Source organism: Pseudorca crassidens, chromosome 10 (genome assembly GCF_039906515.1).
Source record: "Pseudorca crassidens isolate mPseCra1 chromosome 10, mPseCra1.hap1, whole genome shotgun sequence".
NCBI classification, from domain to species: domain Eukaryota; kingdom Metazoa; phylum Chordata; class Mammalia; order Artiodactyla; family Delphinidae; genus Pseudorca; species Pseudorca crassidens.
In genome coordinates this window covers 59,648,141-59,675,614 of record NC_090305.1, presented here as the reverse complement: position 1 = coordinate 59,675,614, position 27,474 = coordinate 59,648,141, and the positions used below count along the sequence as shown (strand labels likewise).

At 35.7% G+C, this 27,474-nt stretch overlaps 1 protein-coding gene across 1 annotated transcript in view; it reads left to right on the top strand.

The window, feature by feature from the left end:
* Window positions 1–27,474, top strand: part of TOPAZ1 (testis and ovary specific TOPAZ 1) — a 67,866-nt gene that overhangs the window by 13,871 nt on the left and 26,521 nt on the right. The window contains exons 3-12 of the mRNA XM_067755859.1: window positions 336–397; window positions 1,093–1,220; window positions 9,419–9,483; window positions 11,403–11,548; window positions 13,156–13,241; window positions 13,980–14,105; window positions 17,561–17,624; window positions 24,981–25,132; window positions 25,338–25,430; window positions 27,140–27,255. Of these exons, the coding sequence (XP_067611960.1) occupies window positions 336–397; window positions 1,093–1,220; window positions 9,419–9,483; window positions 11,403–11,548; window positions 13,156–13,241; window positions 13,980–14,105; window positions 17,561–17,624; window positions 24,981–25,132; window positions 25,338–25,430; window positions 27,140–27,255 (1,038 nt within the window). The remainder of the gene's footprint in view (window positions 1–335; window positions 398–1,092; window positions 1,221–9,418; window positions 9,484–11,402; window positions 11,549–13,155; window positions 13,242–13,979; window positions 14,106–17,560; window positions 17,625–24,980; window positions 25,133–25,337; window positions 25,431–27,139; window positions 27,256–27,474) is intronic.

Below are 27,474 nucleotides of genomic sequence, written 5' to 3'. Positions count from 1 at the left end.
CCGATGCAGGGGACACGGGTTCGTGCCCCGGTCTGGGAAGATCCCACATGCCGTGGAGTGGCTGGGCCCATGAGCCATGGCCGCTGAGCCTGCGCGTCCACAATGGGAGAGGCCACAACAGTGAGAGGCCCGCGTAACGCAAAAAAAAAAAAAAAAAAAAAAGAACCAAATGCAGAATCTGCTTGGGTGTGCTATCCCAGAATAGTACTCTGGCCTTGGAGGACTTGAGCTGATGTTCGCCAGGCTGCTAAAGCTAGTATTGTGTAATGTTTAGAGGAGTGGATAGTTTTGCTAGAATATGTTATAATGTGTAAGCTCTGTTTGCTTTATAATAGAGAACTCCCTGTACTGGATCCTGAATTGATGAAGTCAGAGATCTGTGCTTCCTTGTCAGCAGGTAAAATTTGACATTTTCAGAATGTGTAATATTGAAGTACTTTTATATCTCTATTTAGGCATAGTCAGAATGAATTCATTAAAATAGGAAGCTTTTCATTTTAGAGTCTGTCAACCACGTTTTACAGTTTGTCAGTTTTCCTCAGTTTTGCCTGGTTGGCAGATCAGATTTTGAGAAATTTTCCAGTTGATTATTTAATAAATAACTTTGTTAGGCTTTATCTACAAAAGATAATTGACCTTAGCAATTTTTGTAGTCTCATTTTTGAAATTGAAATATATATTTAAGCTTTACCACATTTTAAATCTGAGTCCTTTTTAATATTTTTTTAATAATAGCTAATCCTAAGTTTAAATAACTGAATCTTTACAGGAAATAATTTGAAAGTTAATTGCAAAAACTTTCCAATTTTAAAAATATATTGAAAAATAGCTGGACATGATCAAGAAAGATTCTTAAATTTATCTTTATGTCTCAATTTTGTCTTACTGCCAATTCTTTTTATACCATGTAATGGAGTTATTTTGATAGAGAGGGAGGAATAAATGTATAATTTGCTGAAAATGCTGCTTCATATTTGTCACATTGGACTTTAAAAGAGTCTCTGAATTCTAACTTATTTTTAGAACAATCTTTAAATGACTTGGTTATTTTGTCATTTAAAGTTTCTACAGTTGAATATTATTTCTTTTCAGCAAGTGAGATAAAACATGATTCCAAAGGTACAAACATTTCCTTAGGTGAAGTTACTAATGAGACTTCTTCAAATGAAAAACTGGGAGACGTCAGTGAACACACAAAAAGTTCAGACTTGGATGAAAAGGTACTAGGGAATCTTTTGCATATTCTTATTTCTTGGTCCAGATAGTGGTAAATACAGAAGTCCATCTTAGCAGTGCTGTCAGGTGACAAGGGAATGGCCTTTTTGTTGAGTAAAAGAGTCACGTCATTCTGGCCATGGGACATACTGCTTGATGCTTGCCATAAGCACAGTATTAATAGAGTTTCACTTGTCTGGGAAAATGGGGTATGCTGTTTAATTATATATTTAGCTTTTTAGAATCCTAAAGTTCTTAAACCTATGTAAATCTTTCTAAATTGTTACATATCTTCCTGCCTCACTAAGTACAAAGTACTGAATATCATTTGATCTTCTTTGAAATTTTAGAATATCATAGTGTCTGAGTGCTATGAATGCAAGCATCAGTTATTCGACCACAGATGTAGAAGGCATAGGAATTGGAGCTAAACCTAACTTGATGTTGGAACATACCACTGGTGTATGATATGGAGAAAATTGGGGGTATCAATTATCTGCCGGATAATGTGTATGATTGTCTTAACCTTTTGAATAATTTAATTGACTCCTAGACAACTATTTCATGTTTCTTTCTCCTTATTCCTCCTCATTTGTCCTCATAGCTAACAACCTTGTTTCCTACTTTACCAAGAAAATTGAAGTAATTGGAAAAGAAGTTCCTACCAATACATTAGGCCACCTACCTGCACCTGTTCCCAAAACTCCAGCTTCACTTCTGTTACACTGGATGAACAGGCCAAGGCTATTCCCTTCACCTGTGTGCTAGAATCCATCTCTTTCCTCTCTTAAAATACTACTCCAGTAATTCTCCTTTCATTACTGGATCATTCTCTTCAACATAAGCATGCTTTTCTCCCATCTTCAAACAAAACCAAAAATACATTTTCATGGTCCCATTTTCCTTTTCACCTGTCGTCCTGTTTCTCCAAAGACTTGTCTAGACCCTCTATCCCCAGTTTCTCTCCTCCAGTTCCAAAGATACTCACCTTCACCTCCACCAAAACTACCTGTCTTAAACTCTCCAGTGATCTGCTCGTTGCTGAGTCTAATCGACATAGTTCAGTCTTAATCTTACTTAACCTATCACCAGTATTTAACAGTTGATCACGCTTTCCTTGAAACATTTTTTTCACATGGCTTTCAGGTTAAACATGCATGCCTAGTGTCCTGTCTGTCTGCAACTTCCCAGTTGGTTTCTCTGGTCTCTCCTGATCTCCCTGACCTCTACATGTTGGAGCGACCCAGTGCTTAGACCAGGAGTCTGTTCTTTTTTCCTATCTAGATTTGCTCCTTAGATGGTCTCATCCAACGTCATTGCATTGAATGCCATCTGTGTGCTAAGACTCTCAAATTGATATCTCCAGCTTGAACTTCGTCTCTGAGCTGCAGACCTTTCTGTCTAGTTGCCTATTTGATTTTTCCACTTGGATGTCCAATTATACTTCTCAAACTTAACATGTTCAAAACTGACCTCCTGTTAGATGTCCCCTACCCTACCACAAACCAGCCGTTCCTGTAATTTTCACCTTTTCTATTAAAGACAACTCTATCCTTTATAAGTTATTTAGGCTCAAAAGCGTTGGATTTTCTTACTTTCTTTTTCTCTCACTCCATATCCAGACTGTAAGGAAATCCTGCTGGCCTTAGCTTCAGATGATGTCTGGAAATTATTCACTTTTCATCACTCCCACGCATACCACACAGGCCCAGGCCCAGGCCCCGCCTAATATCATCTCCTGCCTGAATTACTGCAGTGGTCTCCTACATTTCTCCAGCTTCTGATATTGTTCTCTTGTAGTTTATTCTCAACATAGCATAAATTAGATCATGTTATTCTTCTGCTTCAAACTCTCCAGTGGCTTTTAATATTGAGATTCCTTACTGTGGCCTACATGGCCCTTTATCTGTTCCCCCTACCCCTCCCCTACGTTGTTACCTCTCTGATCTCTTTGACTACTCTCCTTATCCATTTTACTCTGACCACATTAGCCTCCTTGCTGTTCTTGGAACAAACCAGGCTTTCTCCCACTTCACGGCCTTTGCCCTTGCCATTTTATCTCCTAAAAAAAAAAAAAAAAAAGATATAGTTTACTTCCTTATTTCCTTCACATCTTTACTCAAATTTCATGTTCTTAGAGAGACCTCCGCTAGCCATCCAACCTAAAATTCCAGTATTCTCCGTTCTGTCAACATTTCATATCCCCCTTTCTTGTATTTATCATGATATAATATACTTTACATTTACTTATTTATGTTTACCTCCATCTCTTCCTGCTAGAATGAAACTCCATGAAGGCAAAGATTTTTGTCCATTTTGCTCACAAACGAATCTTCAGCACCTAGAGCAGTGGCTGATACAGAGCAATAACACAAATGATTGGGTTTTTTTGGCCGCTCCGCACGGCATGCAGGATATTAGTTCCCTGACCAGGGATCAAACCTGTGTGCCCTGCAATGGAAGTGCAGAATCTTAACCACTGGACAGCCAGGGAAGTCCCAAATGGTTGTTGAATGAATATTGAATGTGAACCTCATTTGAAAATAGTCTTTTGAGACTTCCCTGGAAGTCCAGTGGTTAGGACTTCGCCTTCCAGTGCAGGGGGTGCAGGTTCGATCCCTGGTTGGGGAGCTAAGATACCACATGCCTCGGAGCCAAAAAATCAAAACATAAAACAGAAGCAATATTGTAACAGATTCAATAAAGACTTTAAAAAATGGTCCACATCAAAAAAAAAAAAGTCTTTAAGTGTTAGAAGTGTCCTGTAGCATGAATAAAAATATCACAAAGTACTTGCTTAATGGTTTGATGATAACAGCCACTATGTATTGAACCTTTATTAAATGCCAGCCAGCCAGTGCTAGAGACTTAGCACTGGTTATATCTTATCCCTATGATATAAGGAGGTGCTATACAGGAGTTCCCAAAGCCACCCTCAGGTTCAGTGATTTGCTAGAAGAACTCACAGAGGTCAGCAAAGCTGTTATTGTAACTCAAGGTTACAGTTTATTTCAGTGGAAGAATACAGATTAAAGTCAGCAAAAGAAAGAGTCACATAGGGCAGAGCACAGGAGAAACGGAGTACAAGCTTCCAGTTTTTCTCTCCCAATAGAGTCACGTGGACACTGCTTGCTCCTCCCAGGAGTGATGTATGACAAAAACAGAATATTGCCAGCCAGGGACTTGCCTGAAGCTTGGTCAGGGTTTTTATTGGGGTCAGTCACATAGGCATGGTTGACCACCTGCATAGCTGACCTTAGTCACTCAGTCTCAATCCAGTCCCTCCAGAGGTCAAGCTGATACCACATGGCTCAAGGACCCCGTCATAAATCACAAAGACTTTCTGGAGTGGCCCAAGGCCTCTTCCATAAATTACACTGTTAGCTTACATTATCTGTTGTGATCCCAGACACCCAGGTAAACAAAGACACACAATCAAGCAGCATATTCCAAGGGCTTATAAGTTACCTTCTAGGAGCAGGTCACAGGCCAGACCTTTAACATACGGCATATGGACAACCCAGATTTACTGAGTTAATCCTTTACTGCACATGAAGTGTGTACTGCTATTTCCCTTTGCAGATGAAAAAACTGAGACTTAGTATCTTGTCCAGGGTCACACAGTAGAATCCCTTGACTCTATAGCAGGGGTCAGCAAACCTTTTCTTTAAGACTAGATAGTAAATACTTGTCTGGCTTTGTGGGCCATATGGTTGCTGTCCTAGCTACTCAGCTCTGTTACTGTAAGGAGAAAGAAGCCATAGACAATATGTAAACAAATGTCAATTGCTGTGTTCAAATAAAACTTTATTTACAAAAACAGGCAGCCTGCAGGCTATAGCTTGCCATAGCTTGCCAACCTTTGCTCTAAAGCATTAAAAAATAAACAGTTTGTACTCTATTCTACTTAAAGCAGAAGAGAAGACTTTTTGCTTTCAGTTCTGCAAGGATAGATTTTAAGAGACGTTTGCCAGAATTCACTGAGTTCTTAACTAAATATTTAAAGATGTAGACTATTTTCAATATTAGCTCTTTTAAAAATAATCCCCAAAATCATTTATCTACTTCCTAGTGTAAACTTTTTGGATTTGTTTAAGGGAAGGGGAATGATACTTTTATCTTTCTGATACCGTGGTAAGCTTCAAAGTAGCAACTCTTTAGAAAATATTGATACATGACCCTGTCAATAATATTTGTCATTAAAATATCGGGCCCCACAATTTGGGAATTAACAAACTTTATCCATCTCTCACCTTATATTTTAGGAACTTTAGAGGGTAAATAGGTTGATTTATAGGACATATGTCTAGCTTGCCACTTTTCTGCTTTTATGTATGGTTTTCTGTGAATTTTTAGAAATGCTTCCTTACTGATCTTTTACATATATATATTTCTGTCTTTTCTACAGACCTTGTTTTTTCTTTCTCTTGTATATCAGTTATACCCAGAATCCATATATAACAATTTTTAGATTTACCATGGTAGTAGTTGCTTAATGATTCTAGTTTTGACCCCCAGATGGTTGAAATGCTAGTGTACTTTTTAATTTTTATTTTGAAACAATTGTAAATTCACAGAAAGTTGCAAAAGTAGTTTTCCTCCATGATTACATCTTAAGGCACAATATCAGAAGCAGAAATTTGGTATTAGTATAATGAGTGTATGTAGTTCTGTATATATTATCAAGTGAGCAGATTTTTGTAGCCACCACTGCAATCAAGATAATTATGCCATCACTACAAAGATATTCCTTATGTTACCCCTTTGTCACACATCCCTCCCTACCCCTAACTTCTGTAACCTTAGTAACCATTAATATGTTTTCCATCTCTGTAACTTTGGTATTTTGAAATAAATGCCCAGGTTTGCAGTTGCTGGGCTGTCTGGTAATTGCATGCTTAGCTTTTAACTTGGGTGGACTTGGCCTCCAGGTTACTCCCCTGCGGTAGTAGGCAGTTGAAATGTTTTTTCAGTTCGTTTAGTGTCATCTGGGTTGTTTGGAGTCTACCTTACAAAGGTGTAGTTCAAGGGTCAGCTAGAGATTTGGACCAAGTTTAAAGCAGATTTGGGGGCTTTCTCTCTTAGGCTCTCCCGTTTCCAGGATTCCCAGCCTCACTTCCCAGTTTCTGACTTTGCCCTGTACTCTGTCTTCTGGTTCTTTGTGTCAGTATGGCAAATTTTTAGCCTTCCCCAGTGGTTCCAACCAATTAAGGCCTCTCTTTAAGAATAAATCCATAAAAACATGACTGTTACCCAGTGTCATTCCCTCTTTTCCTCCAGATTCTGCCTACTTTTCATATCTCTCCAGTGTTTTCAGGCAGAGTTTTTTTTTATAGTTCATCTGAGAGTTATAGTTGTTACCTGAAGAAGGATTAGCCCAATAAGAGATACTTATTTGCCATTTCTCAAACTGGACCTATTGTGTGTTCTTTTTAATTTTATACAAACGACAGCTTATCGTTCTTTGTCTTTTTTTAACTTAATGTATAATGGAGATTGTTTCCTTTCCATATATGTAATGACACTTTGTTTTTACAATTATATAATTATCCACTATATGGGTATACTCTATTCAACAAGTTACACTGTTGATGGACACTTGGTTTGTTCCCATTTTTTGCTATTTTAACATTGTTGCATTATGCATCCTTGAGCATAAGGCATTTTGCATATGTGCAAGCATTTTTGGATTAATTCTTAGAAGTAGAATTTTCAGATTGCCCTACATAGAGATTGCTTTGATTTATGCTTCCATCAACATTGTATGGGAATGACAGTTTTCTCCCCCACACACTCACCAACTCAGTATTAAATTTTTTTTATTTTTGTCCATCTGTACATTTTTACAAATGACTTTTCATTTGCTTTTCTCTTATGAGTCTAGTTAAGCATCTTTTAGTATGTGTAAAAGCCATTTACATTTTCTTCTGTGAACTTCTCTTTTACATCCTTTGCCCATTTTTCTTTTGGGATTTTGGTCTTTTTTTATTTGCAGGAACTTTTCATATATTAAGCATATTTGTTCTTTGTCATATGTTGCCATAACTTTTTCCTGTTTTTTCATTTGTGTTTGACTTGGTTTTCATTTGTGTTTGACTTGGTTTCAAATGCCATCTTTAATAGTTTGGTTTTACCTTGAAGGAGCTTTTTATTTTTATTTAGTCAAATGTATGTGTTTTTTTTTGTTTTTGTTTTGTTGTTGTTTTAATTTATTTTATTTTTTATTTTTATGGCTGTGTTGGGTCTTCGTTTCTGTGTGAGGGCTTTCTCTAGTTGCAGCAAGCGGGGGCCACTCTTCATCGTGTTGCGCGGGCCTCTCACTGTCACGGCCTCTCCTGTTGCGGAGCACAGGCTCCAGACGCACAGGCTCAGTAGTTGTGGCTCACAGGCCTAGTTGCTCCGCAGCATGTGGGATCTTCCCAGACCAGGGCTCGAACCCGTGTCCCCTGCGTTGTCAGGCAGATTCTCAACCACTGTGCCACCAGGGAAGCCCCTCAAATGTATGTTTTATTTTATGATATTTGAGTTATGAGTTGTATTTAGAGAAACCCTTCCCCGTTTCTGGATCAAAAACGTTCACCTGTATCTTTTTCTAGTGCTTTTTTGGTGTTATTATGTTTAAATTTTTTATCAATATAAATTTAAATTTTATCTTGGAAGAAAAAAGTAGAAACGATGTAACCTTTCTGTTCTTATTTTGACAGGTGACTTCTGTCATCTTAGCATACGAAAATATTTTAAATGTTTGTATTCAAACCTACCGATACCGTAATTCATGGTTTCTGCCTTTGGTGTCAGCTTAGGCTTTCTCCAGCCTCCAAATTATATAACTACTCACCTTTATTTTATTTTTGATACTTTCAGTATTTTTTATATTTAAATCTTTAATGAACTTAAAGTATTTTGGCATATGGTGAATTGGTACCAAGCTTTTTTCCATCCAGTCAGCTAGCCTGTTGTTCTGTTACTATTTATTTTTTTATTTTTTTGTGGTATGTGGGCCTCTTACTGCTGTGGCCTCTCCCATTGCGGAGTACAGGCTCCGGACGTGCAGGCTCAGCAGCCATGGCTCACGGGCCCAGCCGCTCTGCGGCATGTGGGATCTTCCTGGACCGGGGCACGAACCTGTGTCCCCTGCATCGGCAGGTGGACTCTCAACCACTGTGCCACCAGGGAAGCCCTGTTACTATTTATTGAATCATTTCCTCACAAATTTCAAATGCCATCTTTAATAGTTTCAATTTTTATGTATAGAATGATTCTTTTACTTGTCTTTTATTTCATTAATTGCTCAGGTCCTGTACCAATTCCATACTGTCAATTACTTGAAAAATAAAAACAGTCAGGAAGGCTTGCTTTAAAAGATACTAACATGTATTATAAATCTAAAATATTTCTGGCTATTCTTATATTCTTTTAAGAGCTTTAAACACACATTGTAATTTTTTAAATGTATAAATTAATTTGCAGGCAATTAACATTTTTTACCTTTAACATTCTCATCTAGGAACATGGTATATCTTTCTATTTGCTAGTGTTTCATGTTACTCTGTTGATTTTTATAGTTACAATAGTATATATAGTATGTACCATTATTGTAAAATATGATTGTGTATTTCAAAAAGACTAGAAAGATATAAAGTAAGATATTAAGTGGTTATCTCTGGCTGCCCAAATGATGGGTGATTTGGGGTGTTTATTTTCTTGGTGCTTGTTTTTTCAAAGGTCTAGTATGTATAATTTTCTTATAATTAGAGAATCACAATTCCCAAAACACTAATTACTAATTGTAAAGTGCTTTAAGTGTAGCAATGTTTTAAATACATATAAATATTTCTAATGAAAAACACATTTATGTTGGTAAATACCACCTAAAAATAAAAATCACTCAAAGCTGTTTTTTTCTGAATAAAAAGAAATATAACTTTAATTGTCCAAAATAATTTGAAATGGTGGCTTGCATAATTAAAGGTGACATCAAAAATTGGGAAAAATGTATTGATTTATATTAGTTTTTCTTAACAGCAGAGATTTTAAAATCAGTGTTCATATTTTAAATAATGTAGAGTAGAATTATTTTCCTGCTTGACCATAAGCTAGTCGTTTAATTAACATCTAGTACATTCTGATCTGATAAGCCTCATAGCCTAATATGGAATGCAGAGATAGTCACTTATACTATTTAACCATAATCTCTTCACAGTGTAGATTTTTGGACAAGGTGACTATTCAAGAAGAAAAAGAAGATATTTATGAAGTTTGCAAAAGGTCTGTAACGTAACTTTTAATTACATAATGTTAAAATAGTCATTCATGTAATTTGTGTCTTGAGCATATTTTTCCTTCTCTCCTGTATATACTTGGGCTACTATGCCGTAAACAATATATGGGTATTATTTAAGTAATGTGTCAGGTGTATACAGATGTCAGGGATATTGTAAGTTACCTTAAAGTTATCACTAAGTGTTTGGAGCCATTAAAATATTTTTTGAGGGAGGAATGAGGAATAGTGATAAAATAAAAGAAAAAAAGATGTATATGTGACTTCTATGAAGGTAAGACTAGCTGAAATCAGATGAACATTGCAATTTGCAGGTATCTTCTATGTCTGCAGCGATTAGTACTGAGAGCTACAGTACACTCACTGGAACATATACAGATACCAAATTTAGATTTAGAGGACACCTTGGAGGTCATTTGATCCACCCCCCACACCTATCTTGCTGTTGAGGCAAGGCACAGTCGGGTCAGGTGACAAATATGTTCAAGTTCTTTTATGTTAAGACAGTGTTTTTCAAAGTGTGGTCCTTGGAGCAGCTGCATCATGTGGGAACTTGTCATAAATGTAAATTATTTGTTCCCACCCCTGACCTACTGAATCAGAAACTCTGGAAATGGGGCCCATCAATCTGTGTTTCAACAAAGTCACCAACTAATCCTGCTACATGTTCAAGTTTGAGAACCATTACGTTAAAGAAAAGCCTAGGTAAGAATTAGATTGGCATAGAAGCCCGTATGGTTCATGCCCACTTGAAGATCTTAAAAAGAAAATGTGACAAGGTTAACTTTTTTTTTTCCTATTAAAAACATTTTGCTTACAAGCTAAATAGTTGCAACCTGCAGAGTTTTGTCATCACCTTGGCTCTACCATAATGACCAGGAGTGTGACATTGGGTAAGTCACCACATTACCCTGGGTTTCATTACCCAATCAAAATAAAAGAATTTTTCTAGATAATCTTTTCCATCTGTAAAATTCCATAATTCGTATTTGTTTGTTTTATGTTACTGCTTTTATTTTGTTTTATTTGGAGGGGGTATGATAATTGCGCATATCAATGATATCCCAAGTTGGGGAGAGAAACAAATATTTTTGTGTGAAATTATTGAACTCCCATCAGTGCTACTAGGTTTCAACTGTTATAAGCATTGGTCCCTTTTCTTACTATTTTTACTCTCTGCTGGCCAAGGGAACCCCAGCTGAAAAAGCTTTATTAGAATTGTGTTTAAGGTAAAATACTGTAGTATCTGAATGAGGGTATAAGTCTTTCTCCGAAAAAGTAAATTCATTTATATCTGATAGCTCTGAGGTACTTTACACCCTCCCCCTTGCTTAAGTTATTTATTTTTCTAGGTTAAGTGACCTCCAGATTAAGGGTTTTTTGTTAATTGGCTATATAGGATCTCACATATTAGAACACAGTCAAAGCTGTTTAAATCAGTAGCCTAGAACAATACATTTCTTATACCTTCTTCCCAAAGGAAGGTCTCAAGTACATGTATAAATTTATTATATATACATGTCCTGAAGAATAACTTACAATTCATTTATTTTATTGCACTATTAATAGAATCATTGCATGATCTTTTCTGGATTTGGATGCTAGTCCAGTTCCTCCTCAAACCTTTTGTCTGACATGATCAGAAATACTTTGCTCTAGTTTTGACCCCACCACCCCACTTTTACCCATACCCTAGCCCTTTAACAAGTATCAGTTTTCTAGTTAAGAAGGCAGGAACAACCTATTGAAAATACTGAAGAATCATAGTATATGATGGTAGTACACAGCATAGTATGTAGACTACATCAATACTATCATTAGGATGTGTTTCTACTTATTTGATTCTCATTACTTTATGTCTTTAGAATAAATTTAAATTCTGCTTTTGGGTTTTCTGCTCACACAGCAGCGATTCTAAAAATACAGATAATGTGGTTGGTGAATGTCAGTTGGCAGCGCTGGGCCCCAAACCTCTGTGCTTATCAGTGCCAGTGCCACTTTTGAATCTAAGTGCTCATCAGGAAGACACATTACTGAAGCCCTGGATGAATGGTATGATTTTCTTAGTAAAATTCTGTTGGCTTTTGATAATATAGAAATGATACAGGAGATTTTTCCACCCAAAACAAAAAAGTTAAGAAAGAAATTGAGGGAATTCCCAGGCGGCAGTCCAGTGGTTAGGACTCTGTACATCCACTGCAGGGGGCAGGAGTTCAATCCCTGGTCAGTGAACTAAGATCCTGCAAGTTGTGTGGCAGGGCCCCCCCAAAAAAAGAAGAGAAAAAAATTGAAACAAGTATAGAATATGCTAAGATTAGAAGGTTTGTATACCTTTAGTTAGTACTTTTGATGGAGCGACTTCTGAGATATCTATATTTATGCAATAGTGTTAGTATAGGTAAATTATAGTCTATACCTAAAATATTCATATTTTAAGTGAGTGTTTTAGAAATTTAGAATGTAGTTTAGAATTTGTGTCTTTTTTGGTAATTCATAATGCTGTGAAAAAATAAACTAGATTGAAGAATTAATTTAGAAACAATAAAATCCTGTTGTGTGTGTAGCTCACACCTAACTCTTCTGGACTTCCCATTACTGACTTCATGCTGCCTGGTGTTGTGTACTGTAGCAGCAAGCCCATGATGATCACGTGTTTTATCTTAAAAAGCTTTACCTGTTTCATAATGAAAAGTACTGCAAAGCTATGCAGCAAAAACGTCAGCTTGTCCCAAATTATATCTGGATGCTGCCAAAATGAAAAATGAAATTGCTTAAGATAAAAACATTTTTGTGTTATCTTTCGAAAAAATAATTTGTAAATGTCCTAATTCTCATTTTAAAAGACTAACATTAAGGGATAATGATCCCTGGTATAATAGTCAGCTCGGGCTGCCATAACAAAATGCCACAGACTGGGTGGCTTAAACAACAGATATTCATTTCACACAGTTCTGGAAGCTAGAAGTCCAAGATCAAGTTTCTGGTAGAGTTCAGTTTCTGGCTGTCTTCCTGGCTTACAGACGGCAGCCTTTTCACTAAGTCCTCACGTGGCCTTTCCTTGGTGCATGTGCATGCGGTGGGGGCGGGGGGGGGGGGGAGAGAGAGAGAGAGAGAGAGAGAGAAAGCTCTCTGGTGTCTCTTATAGAGACATTGATTCTATCAGATCAGGGCCTCATTTTTACAACCCCATTTAGCCTTAATTACTTCTGCAAAAGGCCCTAACTCCAAATACAGTCACTTTGGGGGTTAAGGCTTCAATATATGAATTGGGGGGAGACACAGTCGGTCCATAGCACCTGGGTTTGTCAGTAGTTTTCTTCCCTAAGAAAGGTTTATTGTGTGTAATATTTGTCTGTTTAACTTACAGACAATCATTTGAATATAGTACTCAATTCTGCTGTGTAAGGCTTTTAAGAAAGCATCTTTAGCTTATAATGAATTTAAAATGTTAAGTTCAGATCTAGACATCCTTAAGGAACACCTAAGATGTAAATTACTGTATATTTCACAGGAACATACCACAGCAGCAGACCTTGAACTGAGCACAAGAAGTCCAAAGTGAAATATTAAAGCAGATAGTAGTAGTCATCTGTTTGATTGTTATGAAAGGAATAAGTTGTAACATATTGGAATGTAATGTCATTCTTAATCATTTCTAGATTTCAGATTTCCAGGAAAACATTCTCTTCTAAAACCGCAGGATCCTGAAATTTGTGAAATATTTAAGAGGGAAAAAACTATAGGGGTAAGCGCCCCATTAAAAAAAATAATAATAATCTTATAAGCTTGTGCTTTGGGGCTTTCTGATTAATTTCCCTATCATCATTTAAGCAGTTCTGGACATTTTATGGATTTTAAATGGGGGTTGGTGGTAAGGGACAGAAAATGGGTAGCGATTCAGAGGATATTCACAAACAGTATAACAGGTTTAAGGCAGAGGGTGGGGGATGGGATATCCAAAACAGAAAATACAGGATGAATAGTTCCCTGTGATGAAGGAGAAAGCTAGTGATATAAAGCAATTGATAGGAAAAGCCTGTTGTAAAAAGCTTTCACTCATTGCCTTTTTCCAATAATCAGAAAAGCTAAGGAGATTTTTGGTTCTAATAAATGCATCTGAAATATGCATATTATTACAGAATTAACTTTTTATACAAGTTAAAAGGGCAGGCACATGAGAAGGAGGAGGGAAAGTATAAACTTTTAAAACCACGTAAAGTAAAATGGTAGTAACTTTGATGAAATATAAAAGTTTTACACTAAAGGAAATTGCAAAAATTCAGACAAATAACTTTAAATTGATTTTTTTCATAATTTTTAAAAATATAAATTGTTTGGAGTTACTTTTTATCAAGTCAGCAAACAATTTATCGTGATACTTTTTTGGATGTATAATATTTCTGATTGTTTCAAATACTTTCTCACTTGATTGCAGTAAGTGTTTTACAATTAACACAGAAAGGGAATTTGTCTAATTTTCTAGGTGTTCCAGAAGTCCCTAGGGTTGATGATACCCCATAGATATTGCAAATTTCATTTTAATACATTACGTGGCTGTGAGCGATCACAGTGCAAGTTTGCTCACGTGCCTGAGCAAGGGGATGAAAAGGTAAAATATGTTAAGTCTTTGAAGTAGAGATTGTTTTAATAACCATCTCAGTCATATGTTTTAATTCAGATTTTCATCAACTCCTAATATATGAGCTTTGCCTGATTTTGTGCTTTACATAAATGGAATCATACAATTTGTATTCTTTTGTTTCTGGCTGCTTTTGCTCAACATTTTTGAGATTCATCTGTACTTTTTTACTTAATTGTAGATGCTTCTTTCTCATTGCTGTATAATATTAAATATTCCATTGTATGAGTATATCAAAATGTTTTTTGTTGATAAATACTGCTTTTGATGGGTGATTTCTAAATTTGGTAAATACAGTAGTGTTCTGCATGTCTTTTGGTGAACATATGAACACATGCTGATGGGTTATACTTAAAACTGGAATTATTGGGTCAAAGGGTCTACATATATTCAACTTTAGTAGATACTGCCAGACAGATTTCCAAAGTGGTTTACCAAATTACACTCTAACCAGCAATGTTTGAGAGTTCTGGTTGCTTTACATCCTCACCATCTCTTGGTGTTATCAGCCTTTTAATTTAAGCCATTCTAGTGGGTGGGGAGTGATACTCTCCCTAGTGATTGATGAAGTTGAGCATCTTTCAGAATGTTTGTTAGGTGTTTGAATATCCCCTTTCTGTAAATATCTAAATATTTTGCCTATATTCTAGAGGATTATCTTTTTCTCGTCCATCTTAAGAATTCTGTATATATTTTAGATACAAATGCTTTGTTGGATATACGTATTGCAAATAACTTTTACTACTTTACAAGTTGCCTTTTCACCCTTTTATTTTTTTAATTTTTTTTTGGAGTATAGTTGATTTACAATGTTGTGTTAGTTTCATGTGTATAGCAAAGTAAATCAGTTATATATATATATATACATATATCCACTCTTTTTTAGATTCTTTTCACATATAGGTCATTACAGAGTATTGAGTAGAGTTCCCTGTGCTGTACAGTAGGTGCTTATTAGTTATCTATTTTATATATAGTAGTATGTATATGACAATCCCAATCTCCCAATTTATCCCTTCCCCTCCCCTTTTCCCCCTGGTAAACCATAAGTTTGTTTTCTACATCTGTGACTCTATTTCTATTTTGTAAATAAGTTCATTTGTACCATTTTTTTAGATTCCACATATAAGCATATTTGTCTTTCTGTTTCTGACTTACTTCACTTAGTATGATCATCTCTAGTTGCATCCATCTTGCTGCAAATAGCATTATTTCATTCTTTTTTATGGCTGAGTAATATTCCATTGTATATAAGTACCACATCTTCTTTATCCACTCCTCTGTCATAGGACATTTAGATTGCTTCCATGTCTTGGCTATTGTAAATAATGCTGCAGTGAATGTTGGGGTGCATGTATCTTTTCAATTTATGATTTTCTCCAGATATATGCCCAAGAGGGGGATTGCTGGATCATATGGTAGTTCTATATTTAGTTTTTTAAGGAACCTCCATACTGTACTCCATAATGATACCAATTTACATTCCATCAACAGGCCTTTTCACCCTGTTATTTTATTTATTTATTTATTTATTTTTGCTTAGTTAAATCTCTAATTTTATTTTAACATCTTTATTGGAGTATAATTGCTTTACATTGTTGTGTTAGTTGCTGCTGTATAACACAGTGAATCAGCTATACGTACACATATATCCCCATATACCTTCCCTCTTGCGTCTCCCTCCCGCTCTCCCTATCCCACCCCTCTAGGTGGTCACAAAGCACGAGCTGATCTCCCTGTGCTATGTGGCTGCTTCCCACTAGCTATCTGTTTTACATTTGGTGGTGTATATATGTCATTGCCACTCTCTCACTTCGTCTCAGCTTACCCTTCCCCCTCCCTGTGTCCTCAAGTCCATTCTCTGTGTCTGTGTCTTTATTCCCATGTTACCCCTAGGTTCTTCAGAACTGTTTTTTCTTTCTTTTTTTTAGATTCCATATATGTGTATTAGCATACGGTATTCGTTTTTCTCTTTCTGACTTACTTCACTCTGTATGACAGACTGTAGGTCCATCCACCTCACTACAAATAATTCAATTTCGTTTCTTTTTATGGCTGAGTAATATTCCATTATATATATGCCACATCTTCTTTATCCATTCATCTGTCAATGGACACTTAGGTTGCTTCCATGTTCTGGCTATTGTAAATAGAACTGCAGTGAACATTGTGGTACATGACTCTTTTTGAATTATGGTTTTCTTAGGGTATATGCCCAGTAGTGGGATTGCTGGGTCATATGGTAGTTCTATTTGTAGTTTTTTAAGGAACCTCCATACTGTTCTCCATAGTGGCCGTATCAATTTACATTCCTACCAACAGTGCAAGAGGGTTCCCTTTTCTCCACACCCTTTCCAGCATTGATTGTTTGTAGATTTTTTGATGATGCCCATTCTGACCTGCGTGAGGTGATACCTCATGGTAGTTTTGATTTGCTTTTCTCTAATGATTAGTGATGCTGAGCATCCTTTCATGTGTTTGTTGGCAATCTGTATATACTCTTTGGAGAAATGTCTATTTAGGTCTTCTGCCTATTTTTGGATTGGGTTGTTTTTCTGTTATTGAGCTGCATGAGCTGCTTGTATATTTTGGAGATTAATCCTTTGTCAGTTGCTTCATTTGCAAATATTTTCTCCCATTCTGAGGGTTGTCTTTTCGTCTTGTTTGTGGTTTCCTTTGCTGTGCAAAAGCTTTTAAGTTTCATTAGGTTCCGTTTGTTTATTTTTGTTTTTATTTCCATTACTCTAGGAGGTGGGTCAAACTTTTAAAAGTGTCTTTGGTAAACAAAATTATTAATCTTTATATAGTCTAATCTTATCTATTTATTTCCCTTTTATGGTGTTGACTTTTTACATGCTGTTCAAGAAAGCTTTGCCAAAATCATGAAGATGTTCTTTTATGTTTTTCCTTTAAAAGTTTTCTTGTCTTGTCTGATATTTACATTTAGAACCCTAAGCCATCTAGAATTAATTTTTGTTTAGGATGTGAGAAGGTCTAGATACATATTTTTTCCCATGTGTATCTCCAGGTGACCCCAAACCATCCTTTCCCCCACTGCACTGCAGTATCACCATGTCATAAATCAGCTGATTGTGTATGAGTGGGTCTATTTATAGGATCTCTGTTCAATCCATTGGTCCATGTGTTTCTCCTTATACCAGTAAAAGAAGTCCTCCCTTCCCCAGTTGATTGCTAATCTTGACTCTGTTTCCTAGGCTATTTCTTTGACAGAGATTCTCTGAATAAGATTTTTGTAATGAATTCAACGTACATTTCAAATCTTAGTTAACCTAACATCAGCTTCTTTATTCCATTGCTTTCAATTGACTTAAAAAAATTGGAATAAGCAAAAATACAGGACTGAAATTTGTGTAGATTTTACGAAATATAAAAAGGTAATTTTACATTTTTCGTGACTTTTATAGGTTTGTATGGATGTGTTTAAGAAATATATAAGTATCAACGAGCTTTGTTTGCTACAACGTGCAGGTATGAGACAATGGAATGATTACTATGAATTTATTAATACAAGAGTTTCAAACAATGTGCTATTGTCTTAATAGTTTGAAAGTAAATTCAGTACTTTTGAGTATGAAAACTGAATGCCTTAGAGTAGCTCTCTTGGTGTTAGAAAGGATTAATAATAAGTGTGGCATTTTGGTTAATACAAAAAGTATAATCCACCTAACACTGTAATTCCCTCACATACTAATATTTTTGTGACATAGAAATTTTATTTACAGTTGTAAGACAGGAAAAAAGATATTATTAATTGGCTTAAAATCTTTCTGAAGGGATCTTTGAGAAACTGTATCTTCCTTACTTATTAGCCCTTTTCTTTTTACACTATCCCTTGTAGCCAGTGCACCATCCATCGTTCTGTGCAGTTCCCTAAATAGGGCATGCTGTGTTATAATAGAGAGGGCGCTGCTGTCTCTACCCAGGATCCCTTTCTTTTATCCCACTTCCCCATAGCAAAGACCTATTCATCTTTCAAAGCTTACTCATAGGAAATAGGATACTCTCCTCTGTTAGGCCCTTATCTGACTCCACAGCCTCATCCCATTCCCTGCTCCCATCTCCCTCTACTACGTTGTGAGCCCCAAGAGGAAGGGACCAAGCTTTACATTTGTCACCCTGACACAGCCACCAAAACCACATAGCATTATGGTAACAAAGCACCATATTCATCTGCTTAAAATCTCATCTAGCTAAAAACAAAATCTCTGACAAGTTTGTTTTGCTGGTGATATCATCTCCTCTAAGGATTAGAGGAAGCATATGAGGGAACTGGTAGTCTGGACTTAATCCAGCTGTAGCAAAGAGGAGGTAGTTAAGGTAGAAGTAATAGGAGCCTATATAGGGAATATACCTGTCACCTGACACGTTGTGATAACCAAGGAGGAGAAGCTACATATGGTTAGATATGGATGAACATTTATATTCCAGAAATAATTCCATAACATATATGGAAGAAAAGAGGAGGACATGGGGAAAATGCGAAACTCCCCAAAACATAAGTCTGGTTGTGTGAGTATCCAGTATGGGAAAAGGAAAAATATATGTTTATTCAGTTATAAAACAATAAATACAGAAAACAAAAATAAAAACCTATAGTGAAGAATCAGTGCAGGAAGTTGGCAAAAACCTATATAAATTACTTTTGATGTGAAAATAGAAAGTTAGATCAGCAGAACAGATAGATAGCTCAGAATAAACTTGATATTATGTATAAAGAGGTTTAGTGTTTAGAAAGACCATGGGGTTTGGGAAGGAAGACTCATTTTATGAATGATGTTAGGAAAACTGGATAGCAACTTAGAAAGAGAAACTCTGAATATCACTGGTATAAAGTATAGATCTAACTGCTCAGGCCCTACAGAGAGGCCTCAGGGACCACCTAGTTCACAAGGGGAGGTACTGAGAGGGTGAGACTCCCCATTACCCTATTTAACCATAAGTTCATTTTTATCTGTTTTATATTTAAATTTCCACATAAAATTCTTTTTCCAGAAGTTGTTTGACTAAAAACATTGTGAAAAACTACTACTGCTTAGCATACACCAAAATGAATAATTGTAGTATGTTGGTAATTCAGTAAAAAGAATTAACATTTTCAATCAGATTTTTTTGAAAGTTGATAATTTCTGTGGTTTAGAGTAATCAAAGGAAGCACAAAAGATAAAAATTTGTTTATGTAAACTGAAAAAAGCTATTAGCTTCAAATATTTTAAAATATATGTATTCTGAGCTCCAGAGTTACATTATTGGATTCAAATGCCCACTTTTCAATCAAAAAGTCATATGACATACAAAGAAATGAGCAAAATATGGCCTATTCAAAGGAAAAAATAAATCAACAGAAACTATCCTTGTAAAAGACCTGATGGCAGATAAATTAGACAGTGATTTTAAAACATTTGTCTTAAAGGTGCTTGAAGAACTAAGGAAGATGTGGGGAAAGTCAAGAAAATAATGTGTGAACAAAATGGAAATATCAGAGCGATAGGAAACCTAAAAAGAAACCAGAAAAATTCTGGAGTTGAAAAATACAATAACTGAAATGAAAAATTCACTAGAGGGATTCAAAGGCAGATTTGAGCAGGCAAAAGAATCAGATAACTTGAAGATAGGAGAGTGGAAATTATCAGGTCTGAGGAACAGAAAGAAAAATGTTTGAAGAAAAGTGAATACAGCCTGAGGAACACCATGAAACAGAACACTGTGGAAGTCTCAGAAGGAGAAGAGAAAGAGAAAAGGGTAGAGAGAATATTGAGCAAATAATGGCTGAAAACTTCCCAAATTTGATGAAAGTTGTAAATATAAATATCCAAGAAGCTCAGCAAACTCTCAGATGAACTCAAAGAGACACACACCAAGACACGTTTTAATCAAACTTTCAAAAGCCAGAGGCAAAGAGAGGATCTTGAAAGCAGCAAGAGAGAAGCAAATTATCACATACAAGGGATCCTCAATAAGATTATAAGCAGATTTCTCATCAGAAACTTTGGAGGCCAGAAGGCAGTAGGCCAATATATTCAAAGTGCTAAAAGAAAACATCTGTCAACCGAGAATCCTATATCTAGCAAAACTGTCCTTCAGAATTGAGGGATAAATTATTGATATGACATTCCCGGATAAACAAAAGCTGAGAGAGTTTGTTTTCTTTAGACCTGCCCTTCAAGAAATGCTCAAGGGAGGCCTGCAAAGTGAAATGAAAGGGCATGAGACAGTAACCTGAGGTCATATGGAGAAATAAGGATCTCAATAAAAGTAAATACGTGGGTAGTTATAAAAGCTAGTAGTATTGTAACAATGGTTTGTACTGTACTTTCTGGTTTTTACATGATTTAAGAAACTAATACCTTTAAAGAAAAGTATATTAGTGTAAAAACTAGTATTATTGTAAATTTGACTGGTAAGTCCAAATCCTCTTTTCCATATTATTTAAGAGACTGATGCATTTGAAAGAACTGTTAATTAATGTTTTCGGGCACACAGTATATAAAAATGTAATTTGTTACCTTAGCAACTGAAAGGGGTGGGGATGGAGCTGTAAAGAAGCAGAGTTTTTGTATATTATTGAAGTTAAGCTGGTATAAATCCCATGGTAACCTCAATAGCTATAGAATATGCACAAACGGAAATGAAAAAGGAGTTAAAACTCACTCAAAAAATCAGCTAAACACAAAAGAAGAGAGTAATGCAGGAAATGAGGGACAAAAAAGCTATGAGACATACAGAAAACAAATAGCAAAATCAGAAGTAAGTCCTTCATTATCAGTAATTACTTTTAAAGTAAATGGATTAAATTCTCCATTCAAAAGACACAGATTGGCAGAATGAATAAAAACACATTATCCAATTACATGCTGTCTACAAAATTTTCACTTTAGAGCCAAAGGCAAATAGATTGAAAGTGAAATGATGGAAAAAATATTCTGCACAAATAGTAACCAGAAGAGAGCAGGAGTGGCTATACTAATATTAGACAGAATAGACTTTAAATCAAAAAAGGTTACAAGAGACAAAGAAGGACATTATATATAGTAATGAAAGGTTCAGTATAGCAGCAGTATAAACGTTTATACCTAATGACAGACGATCAGAATACATAAAGCAAAAACTGGGCTTCCCTGGTGGCACAGTGGTTGAGAGTCCGCCTGCCGATGCAGGGGACACAGGTTCGTGCCCCGGTCCAGGAAGCTCCCAAATGCCGCAGAGCGGCTGGGCCTGTGAGCCATGGCCGCTGAGCCTGCGTGTCCGGAGCCTGTGCTCCGCAACGGGAGAGGCCACAACAGTGAGAGGCCCACATACCGCAAAAAAAACAAAAACAAAGCAAAAACTTACAGAATTAATGAGAGAAATAGACAGTTCTACAATAATAGTTGGAGACTTCAATACCCCACTCACAATAATGGATAGAACAACCAGACAGAAGTAAAGAAATAGAGGACTCAACACAATATACCCACTAGATCTAACAGGCACATACAGAACACTTTACCCAACAACAGTAGTTTACATATTCTTCTCAAGAGCACATGGGGCATCTTCCCAATAGACCATGTGTTTGGCCACAAATTAAGTCTCAACAGATTTTAAAAGATAGATATTATACAAAGTATCTCCTCTGATCACAACAGGATGGAATTAGAAACCAGTAACAGAAGAAAACTGGAAAATTAACAAAATTGTGGAAATCGAACATACTTTTAAGCAACCACGTGATCACAGAAGATGTCACAAGGGAAATCAGAAAATACTTAGAGACAAATGAAAATGAAACACAACATTCCAAAACTTATGAGATGGAGTGAAAATGGTACTTAAGAGGGAAATTTATAGCTATTGTATAAATGTTTATGTTAAAAAACAAGAAAGATGTCAAATCAACAACCTAACTTTACAACTTAAGAACCTAGAGAAAGAAAAACAAACTAAACCTAAAGCTAGTAGAAGGAAGGAAATGATAAAGATCAGAGCAGAGATAAATGAAATAGAGAACAATGAGAATAGAAAAACAATGAGAAGAAAATCAATAAAACTGAAAGCTGCTATTTCAAGAAGACCAACAAAATTAACAAATCTTTGGCTAGATGGACTAAGAAAAAAGGAGAGAAGATTGAAATTGCTTAAATAAAAAAAGTGGGGACAATAATACAATTCTACAGAAATAAAAATGATTATAAGAGAATACTGTGAATAATTGTGTGCCAAACAAATTGGATAACTTAGATGAAATGGACAAATTCCTAGAAAAACAAAATCTTCCAAGACTAAATGATGAAGAAATAGAAAATCTGAATAGATCTACAGCTAGTAAGGAGATTGAATCAGTAATCAAAAATGTTCTGACAAAGAAAAGCCCTGCACCAAATGGTTTCACTGGTGAGTTCTACCAGACATTTAAAGAACTAATATCAATCCTCAAACTTTTCCCAAAAATTGAGGAGGGAACACTTGCTAACTCATTCTATGAGGCTGAGGCTACCATTGCCCTGATACCAAAGCCAGATAAAGAAACTGCCAAAAAAGTAACTACAGATCAATACCCCTTATGAACATTGATACAGAAATCCTCAACAACTAACAAACCAAATTCAGCAGCATATTGGAAGGATCATAGACCATGACCAAGTGGAATTTATTCTTAGAATGCAAGGATAGTTCAACATACAAAAATCAATCAGAATAATAAACCACATTAACAGAATGAAGGGGAAAAACCACATGATCATCTCAATTGATTCAGAAAAAGTATTTGACAAAATTCAACACCTTTTCATGATAAAAACACTCAAAAGACTAGGAATAAAAGGAAACTACCTCAACATTTAAAAAGCCATATCTGGGCATTTCTATACACTGATATTGAACAATCTGAAAAGGAAATTACAAAAACAATTCCATTTACAATAGCATAAAAAAGAATAAAATACTTATTAACTTAACCAAGGAAGGGATAGACTTGTACGATGAAATCTACAAAACATTGCTGAAAGAAATTAAAGATAAATTAATGGAAACACATCCCATGTTCACAGATTGGAAAACTTAGTATTGTTAAAATGTCAGGGGCTTCCCTGGTGGCGCAGTGATTGAGAGTCCGCCTGCTGATGCAGGGGACACAGGTTCGTGCCCCGGTCCGGGAAGATCCCACATGCTGCGGAGCGGCTGGGCCCACGAGCCATGGCCGCTGAGCCTGCGTGTCCGGAGCCTGTGCTCCACAACGGGAGAGGCCACACAGTGAGAGGCCCGCATACTGCAAAAAAAAAAAAAAAAAAAAATGTCATTACTTCCCAAGTGATCCCCAAGGAGTCCCGAAATAATCTTGAAAAAGAAAAAACCTGGAGGACTCATACTTCCTATCTTGAAAACTTACTACAGAGCTATAGTAATCAAAACAGTGTGGTACTGGCATAAAGACAGACATATAAACCAATGGGCTAGAATAGACAGCCGGGATATAAAGCCTCACATATATGGTCAAATGATTTTTGAGAAGGATGCCAAGATCATTCACTAGTGAAAGGATAGTTTTTTAGTGCTGGGAAAACTAAATATCCACAAGCAAAAGAATAAAATTGGGCCCTTATCTAACACTATATACAAAAATTAGTTCAAAATTGATTAAAGACCTTAATGTAAGACCTACAACAATAAAACTCTGAGAAGAAAGCACAAGGACAAAAGCATCACACATTGGATTTGGCAGTGATTTCTTGGCTATGACACCAAAGACAATGGGAACAAAGAAAAAATAGACAAATTGAACTTCATGAAAAATTTAAAATTTCGTTCATTAAGAGACAATATCAGCAAGATAAAACAGCAGCCCACAGAATGGGAGAAAGTATTTGTAAATCATATATCTGATAAAGGATTGGTATCCAGAATATACAGAGAACCTCTAAAACTCAACAACAAAACCTGAGTCAAAAATAGGCAAAGTACTTGAAAAGACATTTCTCCAAAGATACACAAATGGCCAATAAGCATGTAAAAAGATGCTCAGTATCACCAATCCTAAGGGAAATGCAAATCAAAACTACATTGAGGTACCACCTTACACCTATTAGGATGACTGCTATCGAAAAAAAACAGAAAACAAGTGTTAGTGAGGGTGTGGAGAAAGTGGAACCCTTGTACCCTATCGGCAGGAATGTAAAATAGTACAGACACTGTGGAAAAACAGTATGACAATTCCTCAAAAAATTAAAAATAGAGTTACTGTATGGCCCAGCAATTCTTCTCTTGACATATACACAAAAGAATTGACAGCAGGGTCTCAAAAGATCTTTGTACACCCATGTTTATAGCAGCATTTTTCACAGTAAAATGTGAAGCAACCCAAGTGTCCGTTAAGAAACTACTTTCTCAAAGGAAATGTTATAATTTTTGGTAGAATGTTCATATCATAAATTGGAATAAAAATATCCCCAGGTCAACATGTTGGTGGGGGTTAAAACAGCAAGAAGGGGTATATGTCAAAATTGTCTGCATCCACCCCTAAACAGGCCACTGCCTAAAGTCTCCATGGGAGTGTGGCTCCTTAGGAGTTCGTATTTAGACCATTATGTATGAGGCAGTTTGGCCCTGTTTTCTGTGGGTAGCATATAAGTTAGCTCCCAATCTAGTGCCTAACATCTTGGTTAACATGTTATTGCCATTAACTTTTGCTTTAATTTATTTTCATCAAGTATTTCTGATACTGGAAGTGTACCTTTTAAGAAAATGAATTTATACTACTTGATCTTTAAATATGGAAAGATTGTCTAATTTAGGAAAGATGAATATCTTAAAAGCAGCAAATAACTTTAACATATACTTCTTCCTTTTTAGTAAACACGTTTATGGCGTACTACAGAAAGTTCCCTCCGGGTATACACTTTGATCTACAAGTGGTAAATAACCTTCTCAATTCTTTACTCAAACATTGTTTACTGAGAGAAGTGTTTCAGGTCATGAGCCTCAGCATAATGGTTAAAATGCTGGTAAGTAACCTGAAAATATATTTTTCTAATACTTTAAGTTAATGTATCTGTTATATTTCTTGTTTGTATAATTGAGCAGTTACATTTCTGTTTGTTGAATACTTCGTAGAGAACACTTGTGTTTTTCAGCATAAACGAATTTGAGAAACTTAAGGTGTACTGAAAGAAGACATGAAAATGAGTGTAATTTTTTTGTTTTATCCAGCCTGCTCTGAAAATATTACTAAAAACATTTGAGTGTGTGGCAACTATGAAATTAAGGAATGCTGTACCTGCTTTAATTGATATCTTTTGCAAGGTATGATTTCATTTTATGCCTTTTATTCTCTAATACTGAATAACCAAGAAAATAATGATTTCTGCTTACACTCTTAAATTGCCTTTTACTCACATTCTTAATGCCAAAGAATTCTGTTTTCAGAAATGTTCTTTTTCTCCCAAAATAGGGTTTATAAACAGACTCCAGTGACTGACAGGGCTTCCCCTTAATTAAATAGTTGTAAGCACTCGAGGTGACTTCTTTCAGCTTCGTGAACTGTCCTCATCTCTACTTCTTAAGGATGATTAAAGAAAGTTTTCTTTTTCAAAAAGATTTGAGGTCATATATAACAAAAGTAAATACACAAATCAATGTATAAATAGGACATTGTTACCAAACAAAGCAGATAGATAAGAATATGGTGACAAGGAGTTAATTTTCTATTTGGCATTAAGCAAAAAGAAAAACAAAAATTTTTACAGCTTTTTAAAGGTATATTAAAATTTTTACTGTTGTTGAATATTTCCTAGTATTTGGTACTACCCAGCCATTCATTTCAGAATAGGCTTAATAGCAGGAAAACACCCAATTCTCACCCATTCTCTTTAGGAAGCAGCATTGGAACCACTCTAGCAGATGAACAAATATTTCAGTGAATACCTCTAGTACCATATTACAAAACTTGACAAAGTTACTTGCCTGGAAATTTTTTGAATCAAGAATTACTCAAACTTCCAGTTACATAACAAATGAGTCACAGGGATGAAATGTACAGCATGGGGAATATAATCAGTAATAATGTAGTATCTTTGTATGGTGACAGTAACTAGACTTATGGTTATCATTTTGTAATGTACAGAAATATCAAATCACCATGTTGTGCACCAGTAACTAACGTAGTGTTGTAGGTTAATTATACTTCAGAAAACAAACTCATAGAAAAAGAGATCAGATTTATGGTTACCAGAGGCAGGGGGTGGGGGGATTGGGAATTGGATGAAGGTGGTCAAAACTTACAAACTTCCAGTTATCAGATAAATGAGAACTAGGGATGTATTATACAACATGAAGAATAGAATGAACACAGCTGTGTGTTCTCTATGAAAGTTCTAAGAGAGTAAATCCTGAGAGCTCTCATCACAAGGAAACAAATTTTTTTCTTTTATTTTGTATGTATATGAGATGATGGATGTTCACTCAAATTACTGTAATCTTTTCGTGATGTATGTAAGTCAAATCATTATGCTGTGCACCTTAAACTTATACAGTGCTGCATGTCAGTTATATCTCAACAAAACTGGTAGATAGATAAATTTAAAATTAAAAAAATGAAAAGAAATTACTGCTCACCTGTAGTCATTGTAGAAAACCTCAGTTTAATACCTCTCAGGAATTTTATCATCAGGGATACAGTACAACCACCAGTGCTATATACTTACTAAAAGACAGAATGAGTACCAAATGAGGTACAGCTGATAAAGTGGTTGAGATAACTTGGAGAACAGGAAGAATATACAAGTTTGCATTCAAAAGTATTATTTTCATTTTTGCTTTAAATTCTTGATGTAAGCAGTCTTATTGTGGTTCTCAAATATTTGAAGAAAAATATGCTTCAAAGTTTTAAAATGAATTTTAATTCTGTTTGTCTCCATGTTACACTTCTTCCATCAGTCTCATTTTTTTCCACACACATTGGTTTTGACTCTCATATTTTTATGAGAATGACTACTGTTTTCCCTCTTCTACAGCTTGTTGAAGCTGGGATGGTACTTGACCCAGAACACTTTAACTATATTATTAAGCTTTTATACCAAGTACAGGCTTCCAAGCAAGAAATAACTGAAGTTCTGGAAATGAAATCCAGGTAAGAAGAATCACTATAATTAGGACTAAAATATATGTATTTTGGTGGGGACTTAAAAAGGATGAAGGCAAAGCACTTATTATTGTTCATATGCTCACCGTAAGCCCTTCTCCTTCCTTTGGCTATGGCCTAGTCACATTGTCATCAGCTGCTTCTAGCCAACCCTCCTGGCCAGCCTCACCAGATCTTTTTCAGTACCTGATTTCATCTCAGTGCCTG